At 42.9% G+C, this 24,067-nt stretch overlaps 1 protein-coding gene across 1 annotated transcript in view; it reads left to right on the top strand.

Moving 5' to 3' along the window:
- Nucleotides 1-24,067, top strand: part of REV1 (REV1 DNA directed polymerase) — a 66,298-nt gene that overhangs the window by 17,283 nt on the left and 24,948 nt on the right. The window contains exons 2-8 of the mRNA XM_066619542.1: nt 1,291-1,357; nt 2,238-2,370; nt 4,446-4,614; nt 8,215-8,364; nt 13,747-14,450; nt 17,621-17,728; nt 21,548-21,664. Of these exons, the coding sequence (XP_066475639.1) occupies nt 1,301-1,357; nt 2,238-2,370; nt 4,446-4,614; nt 8,215-8,364; nt 13,747-14,450; nt 17,621-17,728; nt 21,548-21,664 (1,438 nt within the window). The 5' untranslated portion in view covers nt 1,291-1,300. The remainder of the gene's footprint in view (nt 1-1,290; nt 1,358-2,237; nt 2,371-4,445; nt 4,615-8,214; nt 8,365-13,746; nt 14,451-17,620; nt 17,729-21,547; nt 21,665-24,067) is intronic.

Here is a 24,067-nt window from a genome sequence, read left to right as displayed (position 1 = left end):
TCCTCGTGCGAGCCCAGGTCTACCTTCCTGGAAGAGTTGGCTTCAGAAGATGGCCTCAGAATGGGAACCCAAGTCTAACCTGGCAGGTAGATCTGGGCTTCCAAATCTGGGTGTCAGCCCAGGTCTACCCACCTGGTAGACCTGGGTTCTGGAGTTAAGGTAGTGCTCATGACCCCCCAAATATCAGTCTCATTGGTCCATTTTGAGTAAAGGAAATCTTACATGTGACAGTTGTATTTTGTTTTCTGGTTTTTTTGGCTTTAATTTTTGATAGAATTGGGATATTTCACTCCAGTTTTTTTTCATTACATTCTTCTGTAAAATACACATCCAGTGGTTTGTAGCATGATGGTATTATTCCTAACAGCCATGATTTTATTGATTTTGGTCACTTGTAGTGTCACCCCCCCCAAGAGTGGAACCCAGGGCAGACCACCCCTCCTGCCCCCTTGCTAGCTATGACAGACTAGGAACAAGGCCTGTTGCAAAGAGAGGAGGGGAATTTACTCTTTAGAATTGTGCCTTTTCATCCTAATATGGCAATTGCTTCCTATATAAAGTCAGCCAGTTGAAAGGAAGTAGTATCCAAGAGGTATCTTTAACAGAGCCAACCCTACTCAAAGTTCTTTGTTGTTAATTTACCGCAGTGACAGGGTCACTGGATATATGTGATTGGCTGAAAATTGTCTCCCAACTTCTGTTAGCAAGCACTTGGATGAAAGTTTTGATAAGAAGGAATTATTAAAAATTTTAGCCCGTTGCTGCAGGGAAGGGCAGAAACATTGGCACTTCCCTGCCCTGAGAAGACTGTAGAAGAATCTTGTCTTGTGATTCTCTAGCCCAGTGGCTGCCAAATCCCAGTCTGTGGGCCAGATCCAGTGCCCAAGCATAGACCCTCTACTTGAATAGAGCTTTCAGTTCCGCGGGGCAGCCTGATATCTTTGTCAGCTACATAGCTATCTTGGATCCGAGAAGCCCCATAGGGACTGCTGAAGTGTTACACAGGATAAGGGGGGAAATATTTCCTTACCCTGAGGTGACCTCCATCCACCTCCTACCCTGCTTTGAATACAGTGCTGGCCTTGCAACTTGGCTGTACTGGTGCAGGGTTAGGATTGTGCTGTTAATCTTTTGTTCAAGAATAACAGACACATCTGTTCAATTTCCATGTAAATACTTCCTGGTGTACATATTATTAACCTTTACATTTGATTTTTTTTTCTAGCTGTACAATTTCAAATGTTAAGTAGCCAATATTTTAAAATAACTTTCTTTTTCCTTTCTGCTTAGAAGCTTCAGTATGAAGCAAGGTGGATGGAATAAACGAGCCATTGAGGGAGATGGCTGGGGAGCATGGGTATGTTCAACCTTAAAGTCTTTTTAACAAAATTTATAAATGTGGCTTTTGAAGAGTTGCCTGTTTTTGTTGGGGCTAATGAGGAGATTTAATGTAACTATTTGATCTCTATAATATTTTCATCTCTAATTTGTACAGAATGTGAGCACTGTTATACCTCCTGGTTCATGTGTGGCATTTGTCTAGGACAGGGGTGCTCAATAGATGGATCGCGATCTACCGGTAGATCGCGAGGCAAAATGAGTAGATCGCGGAGTGCCGACTCCCCCCCCTTCAGGTGCCTCTGGGAGGAAACACCGGGAGTAAGGCCCATTGTACTCAATGGGGCTTACTCCCAGGTAAGTGTGGCTAGGATTGCAGCCTCACAGCCTAATCCTAGGCATGTCTACTCAGGAGTAAGTCCTGTTATACTCAGTGGGGCTCAAGGTACACCAACATACATTGTACACATAAATGTTATATGTTATGATGGCGCAAACATTGTAAAAAAAACTCTGGTAGATCTCCGGGCCTTGCTGGGTTTCAAAGTAGCTCTCGAGCCAAAAAAGTGTGAGCACCCCTGGTCTAGGAGAACTGTTCAATGTTTATATTCTTGTATTTTTCAGAAGCAGCTTAGACTGGTCATACTTAACTTACAAAATGTACATAACATTTATTTCATTTAAAAGTTCTTCACAAATTAACTTCCGAAGCAAAACTAAATATTTCCTAAGTAGTTTCTGTAGATTTGTTTGTTTTATATTCCAATAAAGGATTCTATTCTTTAAAAAAAAGAGTAGTTTCAAAGAAAGTATAGGCAATGTAAGCTTGGGATCAGTTTCTATAGTTATACACAAAAGTGATGACCAATATCTAAAGGTTTGTTTTATTTAAATGCAAGGGAGGATATATGTCTGCCAAGATCCAGAAACTGGAGGATCAGTTTCATTCAGATGCAGTTGTGCAGCTTCAAAAAGATGGAACTTCATCCAGTATCTTTAGTGGAGTTGCTATCTATGTCAATGGCTTTACAGGTAATGTTTTTATTCCTTCAGACAGTTTAAAAGTTCTTTTAAGAAGACTGGTGTAGTTGAGGTGAAGGAGTGGGCTAGGGGGAAAGGGACAGAGCAATATCCCACTTTCTTCCTACAACCTTCCGTTTGTTGGCAGTGCAAGTCAGGCTGTTTCTGCCCCCCTGAACTGAGAATACTCCAGAATACTCTCTGTAGTTCTTTGCCCATGGGTTTCTGTGATGTATTTTATTATTTATTTTCAATTCACTGGTAGCCAGCTAGCTAAAGCAGTAGCAAGTTACTTAAGGATGATCTAGCCGGAGATGATGCTAAACGTGTCTTTTGAATCTTCCAGCATTTTTACATGCTAAATAGTTGAGCGGACAGGTGGGTAATTGGGATCATGCTGCGTGGAAGTGTATAATCCCCTTCCCTCTTCACTACTGAGCATCTGTGGGAGCTTCCCTCCAAGGGCAAATAGCAACTTGAGAGGGGTTGATTTTTCTTTGGAACTGCAATGCAAGAGATATGGGGATAAATAACTGGCACAAATCCAAGAAGCCCCATAGGGACTGCTGGAGTGTTATGCAGGGTAAAGGGGAAAATATTCCCTTGCCCTTAGGTGACCTCCATCTGCCTCCTATCCTGCGTAGGATACAGCACAGGTCATGCAACCTGGCTGTACCTTTTCCCTGTATGCCTTGCTCCCGATTAGCTGTTTAAATTTGCTGCTGATTTATTTTGAGGAAGAAATTGAGTCTCTAATGATACATTTAGCATTATCAGTTTGACCCTGAGCCTTCTTCTAAAACACAAGTTATGGGGTGTACTCAGTTTGTATGTTTCACTCCCACTGCAGTTCCAAAGCCCAGCTGTGGAGCTGAAGAAGGAGAATGATTTGGTGTCTGAGGAGAGCACATTTACTCACTTGTGTCATAGGATTGCTGAGGGATAGATAAAGGTCTTCTCATTTGCTATGAAACCACTAATGATGAGATTTGAGCAAATAACTGATCTGGTAAGCCAGGTGTAACCCCAGTGCTAGCACACAGATTGGGCTCTTGATTGAGGAGGTTTTTTTTGTTTTTCACATATTTTTCAGGAATGACATTTCCAAATTTTGATTGCTTTATTCAGGTGATAGGTGGGTTCAGAGTAGTGTTCCCTCTAAGGGGTCTGCACTGGTGCATAAACCCCTTCAGCAGCTGCTGGGCATTGCAACTGCATTGTGATACCACCTCTGAACATTTGGCAAGGACATCATCCTATCATCGCTGAACTTGCGATTGCCAAGCTCCACACTGAACAGTGCTTGACTGGAAGGCATGTGGCCAGATGACTCTGCGTGTTAGCAGGAACAGTGGATGAGAGTTGTAGGTAGAGTTTTAACTTTAGATGGGGTGCATTTAGTTAGTTAGTTAGTTAGTTAGTTAGTTAGTTAGTTAGTTAGTTAGTTAGTTAGTTAGTTAGTTAGTAGACCTTTAATGGCATAAAAGATGGGGTGCATTTAAAAGGGAATGAAAAAGAAAGTATTAAAGATGGCTTTGTTAGGAAAAAATGAGTGGTGATTTAAAAAAATTATCTTCCATTTCTGTCAGTATCTCAGAAGGTTAGCTGTTTTGAAATTTTGGTAATAAGCACATTTATATATATAAAATCTTATTAATTGGTTGCAAAGGAAGTTCATTAATTGGTTGACTGCTTTAAATATATATTTTTTTAAATTATTCAAATTAATTTAGAAGATGCTCTAAAATTACTATGCAAGATTCCTAAAAGCACAATCTTATATATATTTACTCAGAAGAAGTTCCATTGAGTTTAGTGGGACTGAGGGCCCAGTCCTGTCCAATTTTCCAGCAACAATGCAGCCCCAAGGCAAGGTAAGAAATGTTTCCTTATCTTGAGGAGGCCTCCATGACTGTCCCCACCACCATAGGTGTGCAGTGGACGCGCCATTGGCGCAGTTGCATCAGCACTGGAAAGTTGGATAGGTTTGAAACCTTATTACCAAATACATGTGTATTGGATTGCTACCTGAATTCATGTATTGCTTAAAGTACTTTTCATTGTTTTGTTTTGTGAATATATTACAGATCCTTCAGCTGATGAACTAAGGAAGCTAATGATGTTGCATGGAGGGCAATATCATTTATACTATTCTCGTTCCAAAACAACGCACATTATTGCCACAAATCTTCCAAATGCCAAAATAAAAGAACTCAAAGGGGAAAAAGTAGTTCGACCAGAATGGATAATAGAAAGGTAAATATCAGAAATGTGACAAGGTACATAATGGCATTGAAATGTTCTAGCTATGACGACAGACATCCTCATCTTACAATATATCAAGCAAATAGCATTCCTAAATAATATTCTGAATTTTAAAATTTTATTTTAAAAGTTCTGTTTTTAACATTGAATGGTCATATTCATTGTAACTGTTTTAACATCCTATAGCCTTGTGAAAGAACTGGTCAATTCTAATGGAAATTGAGCTTACAACATAAGCTTCAATTAATAAAATTGTTAGACAATTGAATAAGAGGATTGTCGAATAAATGACTATGTGCCTAATCCTATCCAATTTTCCAGTGCCAGTGCAGCCCTGCCAGTAGGGCATGCACTGCATCCTGTGGTGGGGCGGCAGTCACAGAGGCCTCCTCAAGGTGTGGGAACATTTGTTCCCTTACCATGGGGCTGCATTGTGGTTGCACCAGTGCCAGAAAGTTGGATAGGATTGGGCCCTATGTTAGATGAAATCATCAGTTTTGCTTATAAGAAAAATTGCAAGTATATTATGAACTCACAATGGTTAATTTAGGACTGGAGATTTAAAGGCAGAGATAACTATTTCTTCTTGCTGTAAATATTGTTGGCTAAGCACTTTGTAATACACCAGATTTGAAGAAAATTGTTATAGAAATAATTTAATGGTATTAATAAAATATTCCTCCTCTGGAAAATTTAGAATTATTTGTTAGAACACAAACAGGGAACGGTCCAAAGTAATGCAACTGCTGTATCACTGTGTTTTTTTTACCTTTACATGTGTTTCAATGTTATTGAATTACGTACATGCATTAGAATGTAACAGCTATTTTGCTGAAATGTTATTTGAATTCTACTGACATACTGAAAAACAAATGATCTGCATCTATCCCCACTGTAACAGATCTAATTACAGAATTTCCATAGAAACCTGACCACATAAATGCTAACAAGTTTTTGTTTTTCTAATTGTGTAATATGATCTTACTGTAGTTTACTTAATTGCAGCATGTATTGGCTTTTGATCCTTTGCCAAGCCTCTTGTTAGTGTTCATATTGAAGCTAAATGGAAAATGCACCATAAAGAATGATGTGTTACTATTGCTATGATTTCCTAGTGCATTTCCCTAGACCACGTGTGATTACAGTCCTCTTTTGCATAACAGGGACTTGGCTGCATAACCCTTCAGGGAACACTGAAGTGATACAAATGGGAGTTGTGGAAGAAGCCCTTTTGAATCCACAGCCCCCAAAATTTAACATCGTAGGTCAGGCAGTAACATTCCACTTTAGAGAATTCTCTAGGCTAGGGGTGTCAGCATTTTGGCAGGAGGGCCACATCATCTCTCTGACACTGTCTGGGGCTTGGAAAAAATGAATTAATTTACATTTCAAATTTGAATAAATTTACATAAATGAATTTATTAGAGATGGAACTTATATGAATGAATAAAGGTCTTGCAGTAGCTCAAGGTCTATAAAAGGCCTTGCACAAAGCAAGGCCAGCCTTTCCTTCGCTACCACTGCTGCATCACAGATGTGAAACAGCAAGTAGTGGAAGGAGCCCTCGTCCCACAGCTCAGGTGAGAGGTCGAACAGTTGTCTTCATGCTGAGAGCATTTGCTTCGGGCCAGCACAGGCTCCAGCAAGTTTCCAGAAGGCCAGGGGCTCATTGGAGACTGGGGACTCCCCAAAGCCGGATTGGGAGCCCCTGCGGGCCACAAGTGGCCCCCGGGTTGGGGTTTGGGCACCCCTGCTCTAGGCCAGGGGTGCCCAAACCCTGGCCCTGGGGCCACTTGCGGCCCTCAAAGCCTCTCAGTGTGGCCCTCAAGGAGTCCCTAGTCTCCAATGAGCCTCTGGCCCTACAGAGATTTGTTGGAGCCCACACTGGCCCGACGCAACTGCTCTCAGTGTGAGGATGACTGTTTGACCTCTCGTGTGAGCTGTGGGATGAGGGCTCCCTCCACTGCTTGCTGTTGCACATCTGTGAGGCAGTAGTGGCAGCAAAAAAAAGGCCAGCCTTGCTCTGTGCAAGGCCTTTTATAGGCCTTGAGCTATTGCAAGACCTTCATTCATTCATATAAGTTCATCTTTAATATATTCATTTATGTAAACTTATGTAAATTTATTCAAATTTTAAATGTAAATTAATTCTTTTTTTCCCCAGCCCCCGACACAGTGTCAGAGAGACGATGTGGCCCTCCTGCCAAAAACTTTGGACACCCCTGCTCTAGGCAATAAGATTTGCAGTAATTCTGATAGTGTACAAACATTTGCGTAGGTGGTGCATAGAAATAAAAAACTAAGTTAAGGAGAGTCAAAAGTCCATTCTTGTTCCCTAAACTGTACAAAAAAAACCTAGCGATGGGGTTCTAAGAATGCAAAAAGCTATTTCTTTGGATGGTTGCACCTCATACATGTTTGCACCATTCAGGAAGTTTAATTAGACGGTCAGCGCAATCCAGACAACCTCCGTGCCGCCTCCTAACCATTGCAAATGTGCCGTAAAACACATTTGTTGACGACTTGGGAGTAGGATAGGCCAGCGCACATCTGTGCAGATCTAGGCAGCACACGTCTAGGCAGACTGGCACTGGAGAGGTGAGAGGATGGTGGGAGAGAGGAAAGGAGGCAGTGAGGGCGCATTCCTTGGCGAAGTGAGGGTGGCCCAGGGGGCAGATCAGGCCCAGGAGGGGGGCAGACTGACCATGGTGGCACAGGCCAGATCCCAGCCCCCATTCCCAACCTGAACAGCATTATTCTGGTTGCTCGGATTTGTGCCCACAATATTTTAGGCACAGATCCAAATAGCCCCATAGGGCTGCCTGGGTCATTTCTCAGAGTAAAATGAAGGAAATCCCCTTACTCTGAGTTGTGCCCCAGTCTGAATACAGTTGTAAAGGCCCACTGGATACAGTTGTGAGTTGTAAACCCACACTGGATACAACACAAGCTAGTTGGTCTGCCTGTTCGAGTGCAGGTTAGAATTGTATCCTTACTATTCAAGAATAGTTACCTGTTTTCCAAATTGAGTTTAACTTAGTAAATTATCTTTTTTTCCCCGCTCTCTCCATTCCTGCTGCTTTACTCTCAGCTTCATCCAGGATCCAAAGAACAGTTCAGTTAGTATCCTGTGCTTTAGGGGGTTTGGGGCTTATGGTTTCAAACAGTAGTCCTGGTATTAATGGTAAAACACTTTTTTGAAAAAGTAAGAGGACTTTTTAAAGCTGATTATAATATGGCATGCGTGGGGTGTGTGCCTGCTATTCAGACTCTGCATGTCCAATCACTTGGGTGCTCTTAAAGTATCTCCTTGGACCCCATCCTTAGAATTTTTTCATAATTTTCTAGTATATTTGTAGTATTAGAAATATTGTTTGTTTATATAAACAATCATTATTTGAAAGTTATTGAAAGGAGAGAATCAGTTTTGCCATATTAATGTACAATGCAGTCAACAATATATCCCGCACAATCTATTAAATTCAGAAAATAGATGAACATTATACTTCAAGGACAGGATAAAATCCATACATAAAGGCAGGGTTTGTTCCAACATTCTCAGTTAATTGCATTCTTGTGTTTTTGTTGCAGTGTAAAAGCTGGACGTCTCCTTTCATACATTCCATATCAGCTTTATACAAAGCAGTCAAGTATTCAAAGAGGCCTCTATTTTAATACCATATGCAAACCTGAAGATCCTGTACCAGGTCCTAGCAATATCTCTGTGGAGCTCAACAGGATGTAAGTAATTTATCTCGGTTTGCTAATTTGAATTAAGCTGGATCACTGATCAATCATTGTGCAATTGATCACTTCAATCATTTTGTTAGTAATGTTTGCATATCTGTTTAAAGATTTCAGAGATGTCTCAATTGGTACTTTAAAACGGACTAGATTGAGTTTTTATCAAGCATAGAAATCTTTTGTCATTTACAGTCCAATCTTATGCCCCAGTGGTGCCCAGAGATGCAGTGGCACCAAAATGACCACTGCTACATCCAATTAGGCTGGGGCAGCCTTTGGAGTCTCCTTGGGAGAAGGGTACATTTGTTCCCTTACCCCAAGTAACTTTGCTGTGGGCCCCAATGGATCTCCTTGGAGGTGCATGAGGAGTACTGTGTAGGGCTCTGTAGGCCAGGAAGAAGCATAGGAAGTATCAAAAGCTAAGGACCCATATTTGGGCCTTTGGTGAAGTTAGGGTGAATTATGTAATCCATCCACTTACTACTGTCCAACTACCACTTTATCTTCCCATTTTTCTGCCTCATCAGCTTCTTACTATGCTGCCTGTACCAATAATAACTTTTAATAGCGCTAGTTCATGATATAGGGTTGACATAATATCCTAGATTTGCTAGTGACTCTTCTAGAATGCCAGGCCAGTGCCAGTCGCACCCAATCTTGCGTACTTACTTTTCTTATACAGGTTGGGCATCTCTTATCCAAAGTGCTTGGAACCAGAAGCATTTTTTCCGTTTTTCGGAATACTTCCATATACATAATGAGAGATCTTGGGGATGGGGCCCAGGTCTAACCACAGAATTCATTTGTTTCATATACCTCTTATACACATAGCTTGAAGATAGTTTTTGTACAATATTTTTAATAATTTCATGCATGAAACAAGGTTTGCACATAAAATTCAGTTTGTGATTTTATTTCTTTACAAAAAAGATTTTTAAAAATCATGTTGGCGCTCAAAAAGTTTCATATTTTGGAATACTCTATTTCAGAATTCTGGGTAAGGGATGCCTAATCTGTACTATGGACCATTGTTTCAGGCCTGAAATTGTTATCATTTCGTTAAATATATTGTTCACATATTCTGAGCATGGTGTGAATGTATTTTGGCGGGGGGGGGGGACTTGCTTTCCTATTTCAGCTGCTGTAGCTTAAAATTATTCTAAAAGAGCATGGGTTTAAGAAACCCATAACTTGTGAATTTGGACATTTCTGTGTGTAATGCCTTCTGCATACGTTTTCTTTCTAACTGCATTCTACTGAGTATTTCTGTGTTGTCCCTTCCTTAAACACAAACATATACATTTGTACTACTTACAGACAATGATCACATGCATAAACTTCTTGGATGTACCATTCACATACCACTTTCAAGACCACACTAGGTGTTATGGGAGTATGTGGTTGTCACCCATGTGTTCCCAAATTACATAGAATAAGACAGCACATGACACATGACATGTTGCTTTTGTGTTTGGTTTCCCTATTCCCATTCCACAGGCTGCTGTGAATGTTGAGCATGTTGATGTCCCATGAATTGTTGTACTAGAAGTTAGTGGGGAAGTGTTGATTGGCAATAGATGATTGGGGCTACCAGGTGCCCATAAATATTGTCTCAGATTACTAGTATTAACCAGTCTCTGTTTGTGTATACCATCAATCCCCTTCCCTTCCTCAGATACTCCTATATGCCCAGAGGGTAGGATTTGTGCTGCAATTTGGAAAAGATGAGGAAAGAAACAATAGGAGACTTGTGCTGTGAAATAAGACCTCTTCTCTTTTCCAAACCCTCTGTGTATCTTCACTGGGAAAGGGGTAGGGTCTTTTCTCCATTGTGCTGTAGCTGAAAAATAAAGGAACAGCTCATGTCCCACTTGATATTTCTTAAGTTTTTGTAAACCACAATACGAATGAAAGTTCAGGGAGGGCAACAGGCTAGCTGGCTTGGGACACCAGCGTATGGTGAATTAGTAAATATAAAGCTTTGAATACTGAAGAGTACACTAGGGGTTTCCATGCTTCTTCCTACTTTCAGTTTCAAAGCTAATTATGGTTAGCATTACATCTGTTCCAATATTAGATTCAAAACAGGCCCAAGGCCAATTGGAGCTTTCCTAAGGGAAGAGGCAGAAGGATTGATCAGGCCTCCAGCATCCCAAGAGGGGGAAAGAGGAATCTTCTCTCTTCTATGGGGAATAAGTTACCTCCAAACAGTAGTACCAATCTAAACTAACTTTACTGATTACAGTAACAGAAACAGCATGGCCTGTTATTAAAGAAATAGGCCAGGCTGCTTTATTCGCTCACAAAGAATGGGGGGGGGGGTCATCCTGCAGAGTTCATTTAGCAAACTGTGTTCCCACTCATTCACACCTCCAGTACTCACCCAGGCAATTCCAAAGATGTGTGTGTTCGAATGCCCCAGGACAGGGGAGAGTCAACTGATTTGGGATCTCTCCTGGGTTTCTTTAGCATCTTGTCTTTAAAGCATCAGGCAGGTGCTCTCTGCTGTAACAGCTTCTCACTGGGCTCTTCTGGTCTCATTGAGGAGGGGGCTCTTTAGACTGAACTGGAATTTCCTACTGCATTTCAACTATCACTCACCTTTCTTCCAGCTTCTGAGTTTGTGCAAAGTACACACACTACTTGGCTTACAAGAACCTTTGCAACACCATTATTTATTTATTTAAAAGATTTATACACTGCCTTTCTGATACTTAAAGCAGTGTGTACAACATAATTAACATAATTTATTATGTATTATGTGTATTATAAATTATATATATAATTTATTATGTATTATGTAACGAAACAGGTGTACAACATAAAAGTAAAGCATACACAAGATAAAAACATCTGAATAAAAAAATTAAAATTAAAAACAACTTGAAAATTAAAAAGTGAAAGAGCAGATTAAAATATAAAAGCATCAACAGGAATTACAAAGGGGGCCCCTAGGATGTTCCTCCCTCCTCAAAGTCCAAGTGAAACAAATAAGTGTTTAAACCCTCTGGAAGCTGCATAATGAGGGAGCTGTCCTCAAGTCTTCTGGTAACTGATTCCAAAGACATGGCTCCAAAACAGAAAAGGTCCTGTACCTTGCTGCCATCTCCTTGGCTTCAGATGGCAGTGGCATCTTAAGCGGGGCCCTGTCTCATGATTGTAGGAGATGTGCAGGATTATATGGGGGAAGGCACTCCTTGAAGAATCCTGGTCCTATGCCGTATAGGGCTTTAAAGGTCATCACCAACACCTTGAATCGGACTCAGAAAGGAACAAACAGTGTGTCTCCATCACAACAGTAGACTCAGCACGCCAAGCCTCAGTGACCAACTAAGATGCCGCATTCTGCACTAGTTGCAGCTTCCAAACCATTTTCGAGGGTAGTCCCACATAGAGTGCATTACAGTAGTCTAGGCCAGTGGTTCTCAAACTGGTGGGTCATGACCCACCAGTTTGCGTAAAGATTCCCCCATCCCTTTAAGTGGCAGGGGAAGAGGAGAGGCAGGGAAGTAATCCCAGGATCATGTCCCTATGGGGGGGCGAAGAGGGGGGTGCTTTCACTTTTTAGTAGGTAGGGCTGCTAGAGGCTGCAGGAGATGTGGGGAGCCCTGCGCATCTCTCAGCAGTGCTCCCTGAGACTTGGAACATTCAGTAAAAGTGGGTGCAAAGCACTTCCGTTTTGCTGGAGGTGCTTTGTGCCCGCTTTTACTGAACATTCCAAGCCTTGGTGGGGGGCTGCACAGGGCTTCCCGCACCTTCTGCCGTCTCCAGCAGCCCTACCTAAAAGTAAGTGTAAGCACCCCCTCTCGCCCCCCCCCCTTAGTGACATGATCTTGGGATCAGGAGGAGGAGGACTCCCTCCTCCACAAAGACTTACTGAGAGAGTAAAGCACCCTCAAAGTTTGAGAACCACTGATCTAGGCAAAATGTCACTATGGGATAGACCATTGTCACCAGATCTGATGGATTCAAGTACAGCCTGAATCATTAGGATTCCGTCTGAAGTCAGGTATAGCCTAAAGCTGGGGAAAGCCCCCCCCAGCCCCAGGTGCCACCTGAGCATCAAGGGACAGCTGTGGAGCCCAGAGTTCACCTTCATGTGACCTTAATGTTTCCAGTTTTTCCAGGTGTAGCATCTCTCTGTCTCTGACATAGTCAGAGCCCAGACATAGTCCAGAGTCAGACATAGTCCAGAGTTCACCTTCATGTTTCCAGTTTTTCCAGGTGTAGCATCTCTCTGTCTCTGACATAGTATCTTTCTCTCTGACACACAATGTAACCTGCTACATTGTACTAAACCCTACTTCTGCAAAAGAGATCAAAATCAACAGATGCAGTAAACACTGAGTCTGTTTTTTTCCATTTTAGGAAGATGGTGACACTTTGATTTTGACACCAATACAGATGTAGTTCTCTGGTTGAGAAAAGTAGCATTCCCAAGACCCTTTGACTATATAACCCCTCCCACTACCAGGAGGCAGGGCCAATGAAACTGTAGTCTCCTCTGGGAGGGCCATGATCAGGGCCAGCCTCAGGAGCTGCAGGTCCCAATGCAAAACCTCAGCATGAGCTGCAGTGGTGAGAATCACTGCCAGTGGCTTCTGGAGGGGCCTATTTCAAGCCAGTTGGACCCAAAGGAGGGTCCTGTTCCACTTACCATGCTCTTTTCGCAAGGCCTTGGCACAGAAGATTCCATGTTGGAGAATCAGCTATGGAGCAAGGTGCTGGCTTTGTTGGTGGGCACTCCCCTTGCCATCCCAGTGCAAGGGTCTTCCAGGCACAGAGCCCAATTTGGTCAAATTGCCCTAAGGCCAGCACTGGCCATCATTGGTTATTTCAAACTATTTTGCATGTTAATTTAAATTACTTTCTTTGGGAGTACCTGGATTCTGTACAGTTCAGTATTCTAGACATTTAAAATATTTGAGGTCTATATTTTTATTGGTGGTGTTCTCATTTTAAGGTGAAAGTTTTGTTCAGGCATTCCCCAACATATTTAAGGATTTCATTCTGGGCACCCTTATGTAAGTTGATCTTTATGTATGACAAGCCATCTATGCTCACTGCTCTGTAAACAAAGCTGAGAATACTCCCAGCATGGTCCATGTTTTCCTCTTTTGTTTATAAAGCTCACGTGGCTTAAGGCTTTTTAAACAAAAGAGGAAATGTGAAGCTGCCTGAAGTTGGTTTTTGGGCACTTAAAATCTGATTTGGAAAGCTAGCAAATCCTGGAGAAAAGTGTTAAAGAGGGCAGGCTGTACTCCAATGCTGCAGTGACTCTTAAAATGTAATAACTGTTTGAAAGGGTATTTTCCTCAAAATGGATTTTAAATGCTGTTAGACTTCTAATATTTCTGCATTGTATTTTTTTTGTTTTAGAAATTGTCTGGTAAAGAAACATGAAGTCGAGAATGAAATTAAAGCCAACGGAATGAGTAAATTGAACAGGGAAGATGATACTGATATAGGATTCTTGGAGTTGGAACAAGTCTTTTCTGGAAACAAACAGAATGGAATTCACCATAGAGACAGCACTGCCATTTTTAATGGACACACTCCTAATTCTAACAGTGCCTTAAAGACGCAGGATAGCTTGGTGCACTCTGACAACAATTTTGCAAACAGACTGCCTCCAGGTCCTGTGCAGGAGGAGGAAAGGAGAGAAATTGTTGACTGTAGAGACTGCCCTATGCAGCATTTGCAACAAAGCAACAAAAATACAGAACTCTTAAGCAATGCACATAGGACTATGAGTAACACGTCTTTGTTTTCATCTTTGCACAGCAATGTTAAAATAAATGGTGCTCACCACTCTACTGTTCAGGGGCCTTCAAGCACAAAAAGCACTACTTCAGTATCTGCTCCTAGTAAGACAGACTCTTCTCCTCTGTCCAAAACTTCTAATTGCAGCTTCATTTCTGACTTTTACTCTCGTTCAAGACTGCATCATATAGCTACGTGGAAGTGTGAATTTACAGAATTTGTCAACACCCTACAAAAACAAAACAATACTGTCTTCCCAGGAAGGGAAAAGTTAAAAAAAATGAAAGCAGGGCAGTCTACTGTTAATAAAGCTGACCCAGGTAAATACTTGTTTTATTTATTTAAAAAAATTTTCTCACTTTTCCAAAGCTCAAAGTGGCGTATAACATAATTTAAAATAAGTAAAAACAAAATAATCACATTTTATGTCTTCAAAAGACAGAAGTGTGTCTAAGAGGCCTCCCACAGGACTTCTGAGACAGGAGGAGGCTGCACACCAACTCTTTGTGATTCAGAATACCTTCGGATGCAACAAGAGGGCTCCTCTAGTTGCATTCAGAGGCCCCCTGAGGCCTCTCCACCTGCTTCTCTAGTCAGGACTTGGTCCTTATACAGGAAAGGGGAGAGGTTCAGCAGGCTTTCTGCAACTGTAGGTACAGCCAGTAGGAGCCTTTTTCCCTGTGCTATTGCTTGAGGGAAGCCTGTGGCCTATTGAAGCCTGGCAGGGGCTTCTGACAGGAGTGGCAAATAGAAAGGAGTGTACCCAATATCAGCCTCAGAGCCTTCATACTCTTTGGTGGGAAACGTGGTATCCACCTCACTGTCACTTCCCTATTGCTAGGCTTGCCAGCATAACAGCCCTGGAAGGCTCAGCTTTGCCCATGCTGGGATCACAACAGTGGTGGCAAAACAGTGGAGCTCCCTGATCCACCTCACCCACCCGGGCTGGCTTGGTAGGGTCTGGCAAGCCATACATTCAGCACGTTCCCCTGCAGGCGCCTAGCCTAGCCATGGTCTCCCCTTCTCCCCCTTTGCCTTTGTAGACTTGGTGGAATCGGTTAGAGTGCATTCTCCTCTGCCTTGTGCTGCACTCACTCTCTGCCAACTGCATGACAGTCAGGAGGAGAGGGGGTGAGAGAGATAACATGGCAAGCCTAGCAAGAGCCATTCCATTATCAATGAAACCAGGTATGACTCTGGGGGTGTTTTCTGGGGCGATGGTGATAATCTGGGCTGTCCCCACTAATCCAGTCTCCCAGGGACTGGGGCCACTACCTCCCCAACCTTGCTTGATCTCTGGAAAATCAGGTTAGAGTATATCTCAACAAGGAGTCATTGCTGAGCTGCAGATGTCAGGCTGCCTAGACATGGGGCCCCAGTTCCCTACCAGCTATAGCAGAGAAGGGCACCAGGGACATGAATGGCCCAGGGCTAAGCACCCAAGAGATCCCAACCCACACTTTCCAGGTTCAGCCCAGTGACTCTGCAGTTTCTGAGTCTGCAGGATGTTCCAGCTTCTCTAGGGAGGAGGGTGAGCTATCAGCGTATGATGGTAAGTTCATCAAAAAGGCTGACATAGCCAGGACTTTTCCTACAGACCAGATCCCATGGCTTTTGGATAAAGTAATACAGGTGCTCAGCCTCAACACTAGCACAGAGACCAAGGTGGCACCACCATCCCATCATTCTCAAGGCATCAGAGCAATGCTTCTCCAGAGCCTAGTTAGGCCCATGGTTGCCCTTTCCCTGATGCTTTTCATCAAGCAGTGGAGCCAGAGAGGGTCACCCCAAAACATACACTGCACCTTGTTAGCAGGTTGTACTCTCTTCCAGATATGGTATTGGATTCACTCTGTTTCTGGAGTGGGGACCCCCATCTCAGCCCTCTCAACTTATCCTGCAGTTATCCCCTTTGGAAGGGAAGGTGGGCCAAAAGATCCATGTGACAAATGCGTAGACCTAACTCCAAAGATATGCTGGGAAGCACCCAGGTGTGCACTGCATGCCTTGGGAGCAAGTTCCATTTTCTCAAGGGCTACTACCCTCCTTGGGCAGAAGAGCTGGCAGTGTCTGCCACAGGCTGCAAAGGACATGCTAAAGAAAATTTTTGGGGCTCAATTTTTTTTTTCTCCGAGCCCAATCCTATCCAACTTTCCAGCACCAGTGCAGTCGCAATACAGCCCAGAGGTGAGGGAACAAATGCTCCCTGACCTTGAAGAGGCCTCTGTGACTGCCTCCCCACCACAGGATTCAGAGCATGCCCTACTGGCACAGCTATACAGACACTGGAAAATTAGATAGGTTTGGGCCCTCCACTGACTTTTTTGTTGTTGTACCTGTTTGATTTTTTGTACATGTCTTGCTTTGATCCTTTTGTATTCCCTCTCCCCCATTTCCTTTGCATTGCTTTGTTCATTTGCCCTATTTATAAACTTCTTGAGGTTTGTTTTTGTTTTTTAAAAACTGATTTATGTATCTGAACCAAGTTCTATTGAGAAGGAGCAGATTGCCACATCTGGAAGATCACTTAAGTTTTTCAGGGATTTAGGGGCCTTTGGTAAACTTGGGAAAGAGGTTTTCTTTCTTTGGGCTTTTTAGACTTGGGTGGTGGCAGCAGGAAGGTGTACCAATTTCCCAAGTAACCCCAGTCTCAGTAGTAGGAAGAGTGAAGCAGATAGTAAGGGGAAAAGGACTATCATTAACCACAAGAATTCTATGCATCTTTTGTCCTCCATAGTCCCTCTTCTTTCACAGAGTTGAATAATTTATAATTGAATACCATTTATTTGTAGCTGTCTTGATTGGTCAGATTACAGCTAAAGCAGTAGTGAAGAATCAGGTTGGGAGATGAATATAAAAATGCTTATTTGGCTTTCAGTTCCACGTAGTTGCAGGACCTTATACACATGCCTGAAATGATATAATGAAGAAAAAGTATGAAATACGGAATACAGCTGTGCCCCTGTATCCGTGGAAGGTGTGTTCTGGACCCCGCCATGGATACCTGAATCCATGGATACTAGAGGATGCCTACCACCACCCTCTGGAGGCCAGCAGTGGCCAGCATCCGTTTGCGGCCTCTGCCAGGCTCAAGCTGGGCCTTAGAGGTAAAAAACAGCACTTCCAGTTTTCTCATAAAACCGGAAGTGACTCTTTACCTCTAAGGCTCGGTCTGAGCCCAGCAGAGGCTGTAGACGGACATCTGCAACCACTGCTAGGCTCAGAGGACTCTCTGAATTCAGAGAACTGTCCACAGGGGGTGTGTGCTGGGAGCTGCGAACACGGGATCCGCGGATGCCGAGGCCCCCCTGTAATGTCATCTTTTTAAATATCAAGCCACATTGACACACTAGAGCTATGTGTCATCCTACATAGTTCTGAGCACAGTTTAACTTGTGAACAAGGAGTAGGCCGATGAATCTCAGATTAATAGGAATTTTATAACTGTTATTATGACTAGTTTAAACTTTTGATTTGTTTGTTGTACTAGATAATGTATCCAACCTGAGCTCAACCAAGCATCAGAGCTGTATATTTCATGTGGATATGGATTGCTTTTTTGTATCAGTGGGTATCCGAGAAAGGCCAGATCTAAAAGGTGAGTACTTGTACTTCTTTATGAGCCCAATCCTATTCTTTTATTCTGTGGTTAAGCTTCTGTAGAGCAAGAGGGTCCACTCACACCTGCACTAACAAATTTTTTGGGTCAGGTCTGCATGGAACTGCACCACAGGATCGGGTCTGGGAAGAGGGCTAGAATTCAGTGACTGCTAAACCTGCCCCAATCCTGAATCTGATCCCCTCCTCTACCCCCACGCCATGACCATCTAGTTCCCTACCCCATTATCGCCTCATTCTAGCCTTCCCTGCCCCCATTTCTCCAGGGCCCAGGAGGCTGCTGAAGGTCTCCTTAGGGCAGGGTGCCCAAACCCCGGCCCTGGGGCCACATGTGGCCCTCGAGGCCTCTCAATGCGGCCCTCAGGGAGCCCCCAGTCTCCAATGAGCCTCTGGCCCTCCGGAGATTTGTTGGAGCCCGTACTGGCCCGACACAGCTGCTCTCGGTGTGAGGGCAACTGTTTGACCTCTCGTGTGAGCTGTGGGATGAGGGCTTCCTCCACTACTTGCTGTTTCATGTCTGTGCTGCAGTAGCAGCAGCAAAGGAAAGGCCAGCCTTGCTTTGTGCAAGGCCTTTTATAGGCCTTGAGCTATTTCAAGACCTTCATTCATTCATATAAGTTCCACCTCTAGTATATTAATTTATGTAAACTTATGTAAATTTATTCAAATTTTTAAATGTAAATTCTTTTTTTCCCCTGGCCCCCAACACAGTGTCAGAGAGATGATGCGGCCCTCCTGCCAAAAACTTTGGACACCCCTGCCTTAGGGTAAGGGAACATTGGTTTCCTTACCCCATGTTGAACCCCACAGCCCCTATGGATCTACTCCGATCTGTACTAGTTCAATAGCTGGTGCAGATTCAAGTAGCCCATGTAGGGCTTTCAGGTGTGGTGGGGGATAGGATCCAGCACAGCTGAGGCAGCAGTCCTAGCCATCTTCCCATGCCTGAACCACCCCTGGACTACCAACCCCTGCCCCAGAACACCCCTCCTTGCCTTCCCTCACCCTTCTTCCACCCAGGAATGCCTCCCTGCCTCTCAGCAGGAAATGTAACGTTAGTGGGTGCCTCTGGTCATCCTACCGTGGTGGAGGCCCAGTGCCAATGGCACTGACCTCCCTGCCTGCGTCTTTTCCTTCCTGGCCACCACAATGTGTCTTATGGCACTTTTGTGACTGCCGTTGTGAGGGTAGCATATGTACGAGTGGCACTGCCTGGCAGTAGGATTGAACCCTCAGCCATTCGTAGCTAGGAAAAAAACTTCACCTGCCATTGCAAGACACAGAGGGATATCATCATTCTTCAACAGGAGTTTCACTGTGTGGAGACTCAATGGTAGGGACACAATACCCTACCGTGTCCCAGATGATCTAAGCTGCATGAACAAGGGAACATGGGAACAAGGTTGCATCTGTAAATCTGAGAGTCCAGGGAGGTATATATATCAAAGACAATTGTCTCCAAAAAGACAGGGTCATGCTGTTTAGGGCTTTAATTTAAGTACAATATATTACAATCTCAAAATGCTACCTATAGGAGGCAGAATGTATGGTAACCTTCAGTCCAAATCGTTAGCTTGGAGAACTGAAAGTAAGACTGATAATTGAAAATGTAGATTTTAAGCTGGAATGTTCTACATTCCATTAAGCACACTAGTGGATTAAATTGCCATTTTGTTTTTGCAAATTGCCAATTGCCAATAACGAGTACAATTATTACATTTCAATGTGAAACATTCTAACTCAGAGATGTCAGACTTGTTTCATGCAGAGAGCCGGTTAGCATTCATGGTGCCTGCTGAGGGACAGAAGTGACATCATTAAGCAGAAAGTGACATCATTAAGCAGAGCATGGCCAGAAATAAGCACTTGGTTCTCACATAGAAAACAGCTGCAGATGACAGAAGAGAAAATGTGCAAATCTTGATATTTTCAAGATATGAGAGAGCCCAATTAAAATGGCGACTGGATAAATTGCTTTTGGGGGCTGCATTTGGGCCGCAGGCCTTATGTTTGACACCCCTGTTTTTTTATTAATTCATTAAAAACAAAAAACAAAACTACAACACTCTTCTAACTCTAATTCTAAAACCATCCCAAGTTCCTTCCAAAATCACTCTAAATAGTATAAGGAAAAAAGTTGTGTGGCATGATAAAATAGAATAAATAACATTTAATAGCAGCATGCAGCACCAATAAAGTGTTAAAGTTGACAGTGAAAATGTTTTAAGAGCATAAGAAGAGTCCCGCTGGATCAGGCCATAGGCCCATGTAGTCCAGCTTCCTGTATCTCACAGTGGCCCACAAAATGTCTCAGGGAGCACACAAGACAACAAGAGACCTACATCCTAGTGCCATCCTTTGCATCTGGAATTCTGAGGTAACCATTTCTAAAATCAGGAGGTTGCGCATACAACTGTTCTGTCATCACATAAAGAGGTTTAGCACCTCAGAGGTTTAGTTGCAGACAATGAGCCACTCTCTTATGTTTCATCATTTTTCACTTTTCCCATTTTTAAAATCTTTTTCTGCTCTTTAGGTCCCATATTCACAGTAATTTGTAGAAACCCAGCACCAAAACAGATACACTGTAAAAGGGAATGTGTAATGCCCATGACTAGACTATGTAGGGATGTGCTACCCATCAGGCAATGCACCTCATGTGGAGGGTGCTTCTTTCCCAGTTGTGCTTGGTCCTCTGATGCTCCTGAAGAGCACTTCTCCTACAGCAGCAGCTCCCAAACCCTCAGAGTTTGGGCCTCTCTGAGGGGACAGGAGCGTGGCAGTGATGTGATTGCCACAATTGTGCTGTCATCAGGGACAAAGGGGCTTTTTTCTCACTTATCTCCGACAGTGCCAGCCTCCAGAAGTGGGTTGTAATAGCTATATTTAGTTTTTCTTAGGTGTAGAGAGCCCTGCAAAGGGGTCAGCAGGTTCCCCATACCTCCCTACTGAAGGCTGGCGCTGGCAGAGGTAAGTGGGGGGGAAAGCCCCTTTGCGTCACTGCCATCACCCTGCCCATGCCTATGGGGCCAGAGTTGGGGCTTCCCTAGCTGGGGCGTCAGCAACACTCCAGTTTGATAAGCCCTGCCCTATAGCCCGTGGGAGTACACCTGAGAAAGGGGGCCCTTCTGGATCTCTGCCCTACCAGGGGAGAAATCCAAATTTCGATCTGACCTCCTGGAACTCCTTCTTGGGCACATGAGGTAAATACATCCACTCCTCTGTCTCCAGAGCTAAAAACAGTGGGGAGGTGTATCCATTGGGTAAAATGAGAAGTAGACCTTACCTCCACAAGAGACTTTGTCCTCCCCCCTCCCCGCCACCATTCCCTTATATCGAAACTCTTGGTATAGGTAAAGAGGGATTATCTTAATATGAGCAGGATGTATAAATGAAAATCTGTATAGTGAGAGTACTTATAAAGGGGGAAGAGTGTATGTGCACTGCTGAGAACATTCTCACTCCTGATTGTGTTTGCCTAAAAAGTAGACTTACAGTTGTAGCTGCATGAATCAGGACTTGCGGGACTGAACTTGTATTGCAAAGATGATTGCAGTATCACTTTCAGATATTGTAAAACTGCAGTGTAAGGCCCAAATGCTAACCAACTTTCCTGCATTGACACAGTGTCAATGGGGCATGTGCTGTATTCTGCAGTTGGGTGGCAGTCACGGAGGCCTCCTCAAGATAAGGGAATGTTTGTTCTCTTATCTCAGAGCTTCATTGCCCTTTCCTCAGTGCTGGAAAGTTGGTTAGGATTGTGCCCTAAGTGTGTTACAATCTTAATTGTGTTTCACAGGAAAACCAGTAGCTGTTACAAGTAACAGAGGATCAGGAAAAGCATTGCTTCGCCCTGGTGCAAATCCACAGCTGGAACAGCAGTATTACCAGAATAAATTAGTGAATGGCAAAGCAGGTACAGATCTGCAATTTCTTGAAACTGCAAAAGAAAAAAGAAATTAAATGTATTTTTATGGGACTGTCACTTGAGAGAATTTACATGTACAAGTGCGGTGATACTATTGTTACATGAAAAATAAGATTTAATGTGTTTTTATATTATTTGTATATCTAGCAATTCTTTGAAAATAGGCTGAAGAATATAGTGGGTATGGAAGCATTTCAACTCACCGCAGATACCCGCCTATAAGTCGATCCCACAGATAAGTCGAGGGCAGGTTCTGAGCCAACAATCATGGAATTTTCTATGACCCTCGGCTAAGTCGGGGGTTTAACTGGGGGGGGGGTGTCTGACTGCAGTTTTGTCTGATTTTACTGAAAATCAGGCCAGATCCTGAAAAATAACCTACCACTAATTGTTACCTAAGAACTGTAGTCTCTAATTTATTAAAAGCATAGTAAAAGATCATAAGATACATTTTTATTCTTTCTAAACTCTGGTCTTCAGCACCTTTTTGTAAGCACTATCAGAGTAAATGCACTGTAAACAACATACCAGTAAAACAGTGGTTCCCAACCTGGTATTCATGTACTCCCAGGGACACTCAACAGGACCTTTAGGGGTACTTGAAAAAGATTGGAATAATGGTAGTAAAAGGCAGGTCATGCTCCAGAATGCCTTGCAAGGGCCAGCAAGGCAGGAAAGGAGGTAGCTAGTTGGCTGTGAAAGCCCCACCAATAGCTAGTTTTTGGTCATCAATTCATGTATGAACCAGTGATTGAAAACCAGCACAGTAAAAAAACTGAAACATAATATGGAAAGTGATCAATTGCCCAGAATTTCTCAGCACACTTCTGGTGCAAAACAGTGCAAAGGGAGAGTATTCTGTTCTTCAAACAGATATAAAGAGAAAACACTGTGATAAATACATGAAGTCTGGACTTTCATAGAGAGGAGATGAGGGCTTGTATTATTAATTACAAACATTTTGCTAATATGAAGGGTACAGTTTATGGAAATAGGCTGCCAAGGGATATGCATGTGAAAAAGGTTGGGAACCGCTGCAGGAGAACCATGAATCAAATCCACCTTTAAGGTATCTGGTGTGTTAAGCCAGAAGCTCTACGTACAACATACAGCCCATAACACATAACTGGGAGTGTGCAATTCAATTCACAGCAGAGAGTTGCAGCTGCATATATTTGCAACCCTTTTTACTCAGAAGTAGACCCACTGCTTTCCATGGGTGTTACTCTTAAGTAAGGGTGCATTGAATTGTAGCCTGCTTCAAATGGAAAGGAGGATTCCCATCCTGGTGTTTCAAAAAACAGACCTGCTTTGCAAGCATTTGCAAAGCAGAACCAGGCTGCAGCAGAAGGAAGGAGAATAAAAGGTTAACTAATTGCTTCTAAAGAGCTGTGCCTGCCTGCTGCTTGAGAAACTTGATGCCTGTCTGCTGCTTGAGAAACAAAACTTTTCAGAGTTGAAAGCCTTTGCCCTCTGACTCAGAGATAAGGCAAAGTGATAATTGGAGCTTGATTACTTGGCAAAAATTTCATGTACTATAGGCGAGTATCTACGGTAACTATTAATGGAAATGTAGAAGACATGTGTTCAGTTAGCAATTAAGGTAATGTCATCTTTCACTGACAGCATAACGGCAATTATCAAACAAATATCACAAACCATAATGTATATTGCATTCGTTTAGCAGCAGTACACCTGTTTGTTCTGTCTGGTTTAAATTGTATAGATAGGACTGGGGAGGGTGAGAGAATAGCTGCAAATAGAATAGTGCCATACCAAGGGTTAGGGTTGAGCTGCAATAGCTCAAAGTGGGAGATGGGGCCTCCTTAGGAATTATAATCTATTATCAGGGGATGTGTGAGAATCTCCCTTATTGTCTTCCAGCATTTGTCTAGATCAATCAAGGATGAAAAAAGCTAAGTCTGCGGTTCCGAAACTTTTTAGCACCAGGACCCACTTTTTAAAGCAACACTCTTTTGGGGCCTACCTAGGTTTATCAGACTTTTTAAAAAGGAGATATAGAAAGAAATAATATTTATTTATAAGTAATAATAACCAGAAAAAAGACGCTCAAACTATCTCTCTATATTTACTCATGCTTGCAAACTGTAGGAGCTCAGCTACTTACAGGGCAGTTAGTAGCTACAGGTTGAGACTCATTATTCACAAGGGTTCCATTCCCAGAACTCACATGAATGGCAAAAATCTAAAGTAAATCTTTACACTAAAGTAAATCAATTTAAAAAACAAAGTCCCTTTGATTTAAAAACAGCCTTGCTGATCTTTGTGATGTTAAGACAGAGTCATTAGGCAAACAATCCATCAATCAGTCTTTCCAGGGGAGCCAGGGACCCTCCCTTTAAGAGCAAAGGTGATTATCTTTTTTTCACA

This window comes from Tiliqua scincoides, chromosome 3 (assembly GCF_035046505.1).
Source record: "Tiliqua scincoides isolate rTilSci1 chromosome 3, rTilSci1.hap2, whole genome shotgun sequence".
NCBI lineage: Eukaryota > Metazoa > Chordata > Lepidosauria > Squamata > Scincidae > Tiliqua > Tiliqua scincoides.
The sequence above is the reverse complement of the archived record's forward strand: the minus strand, read 5'-3'. Positions and strand labels throughout refer to the sequence as shown.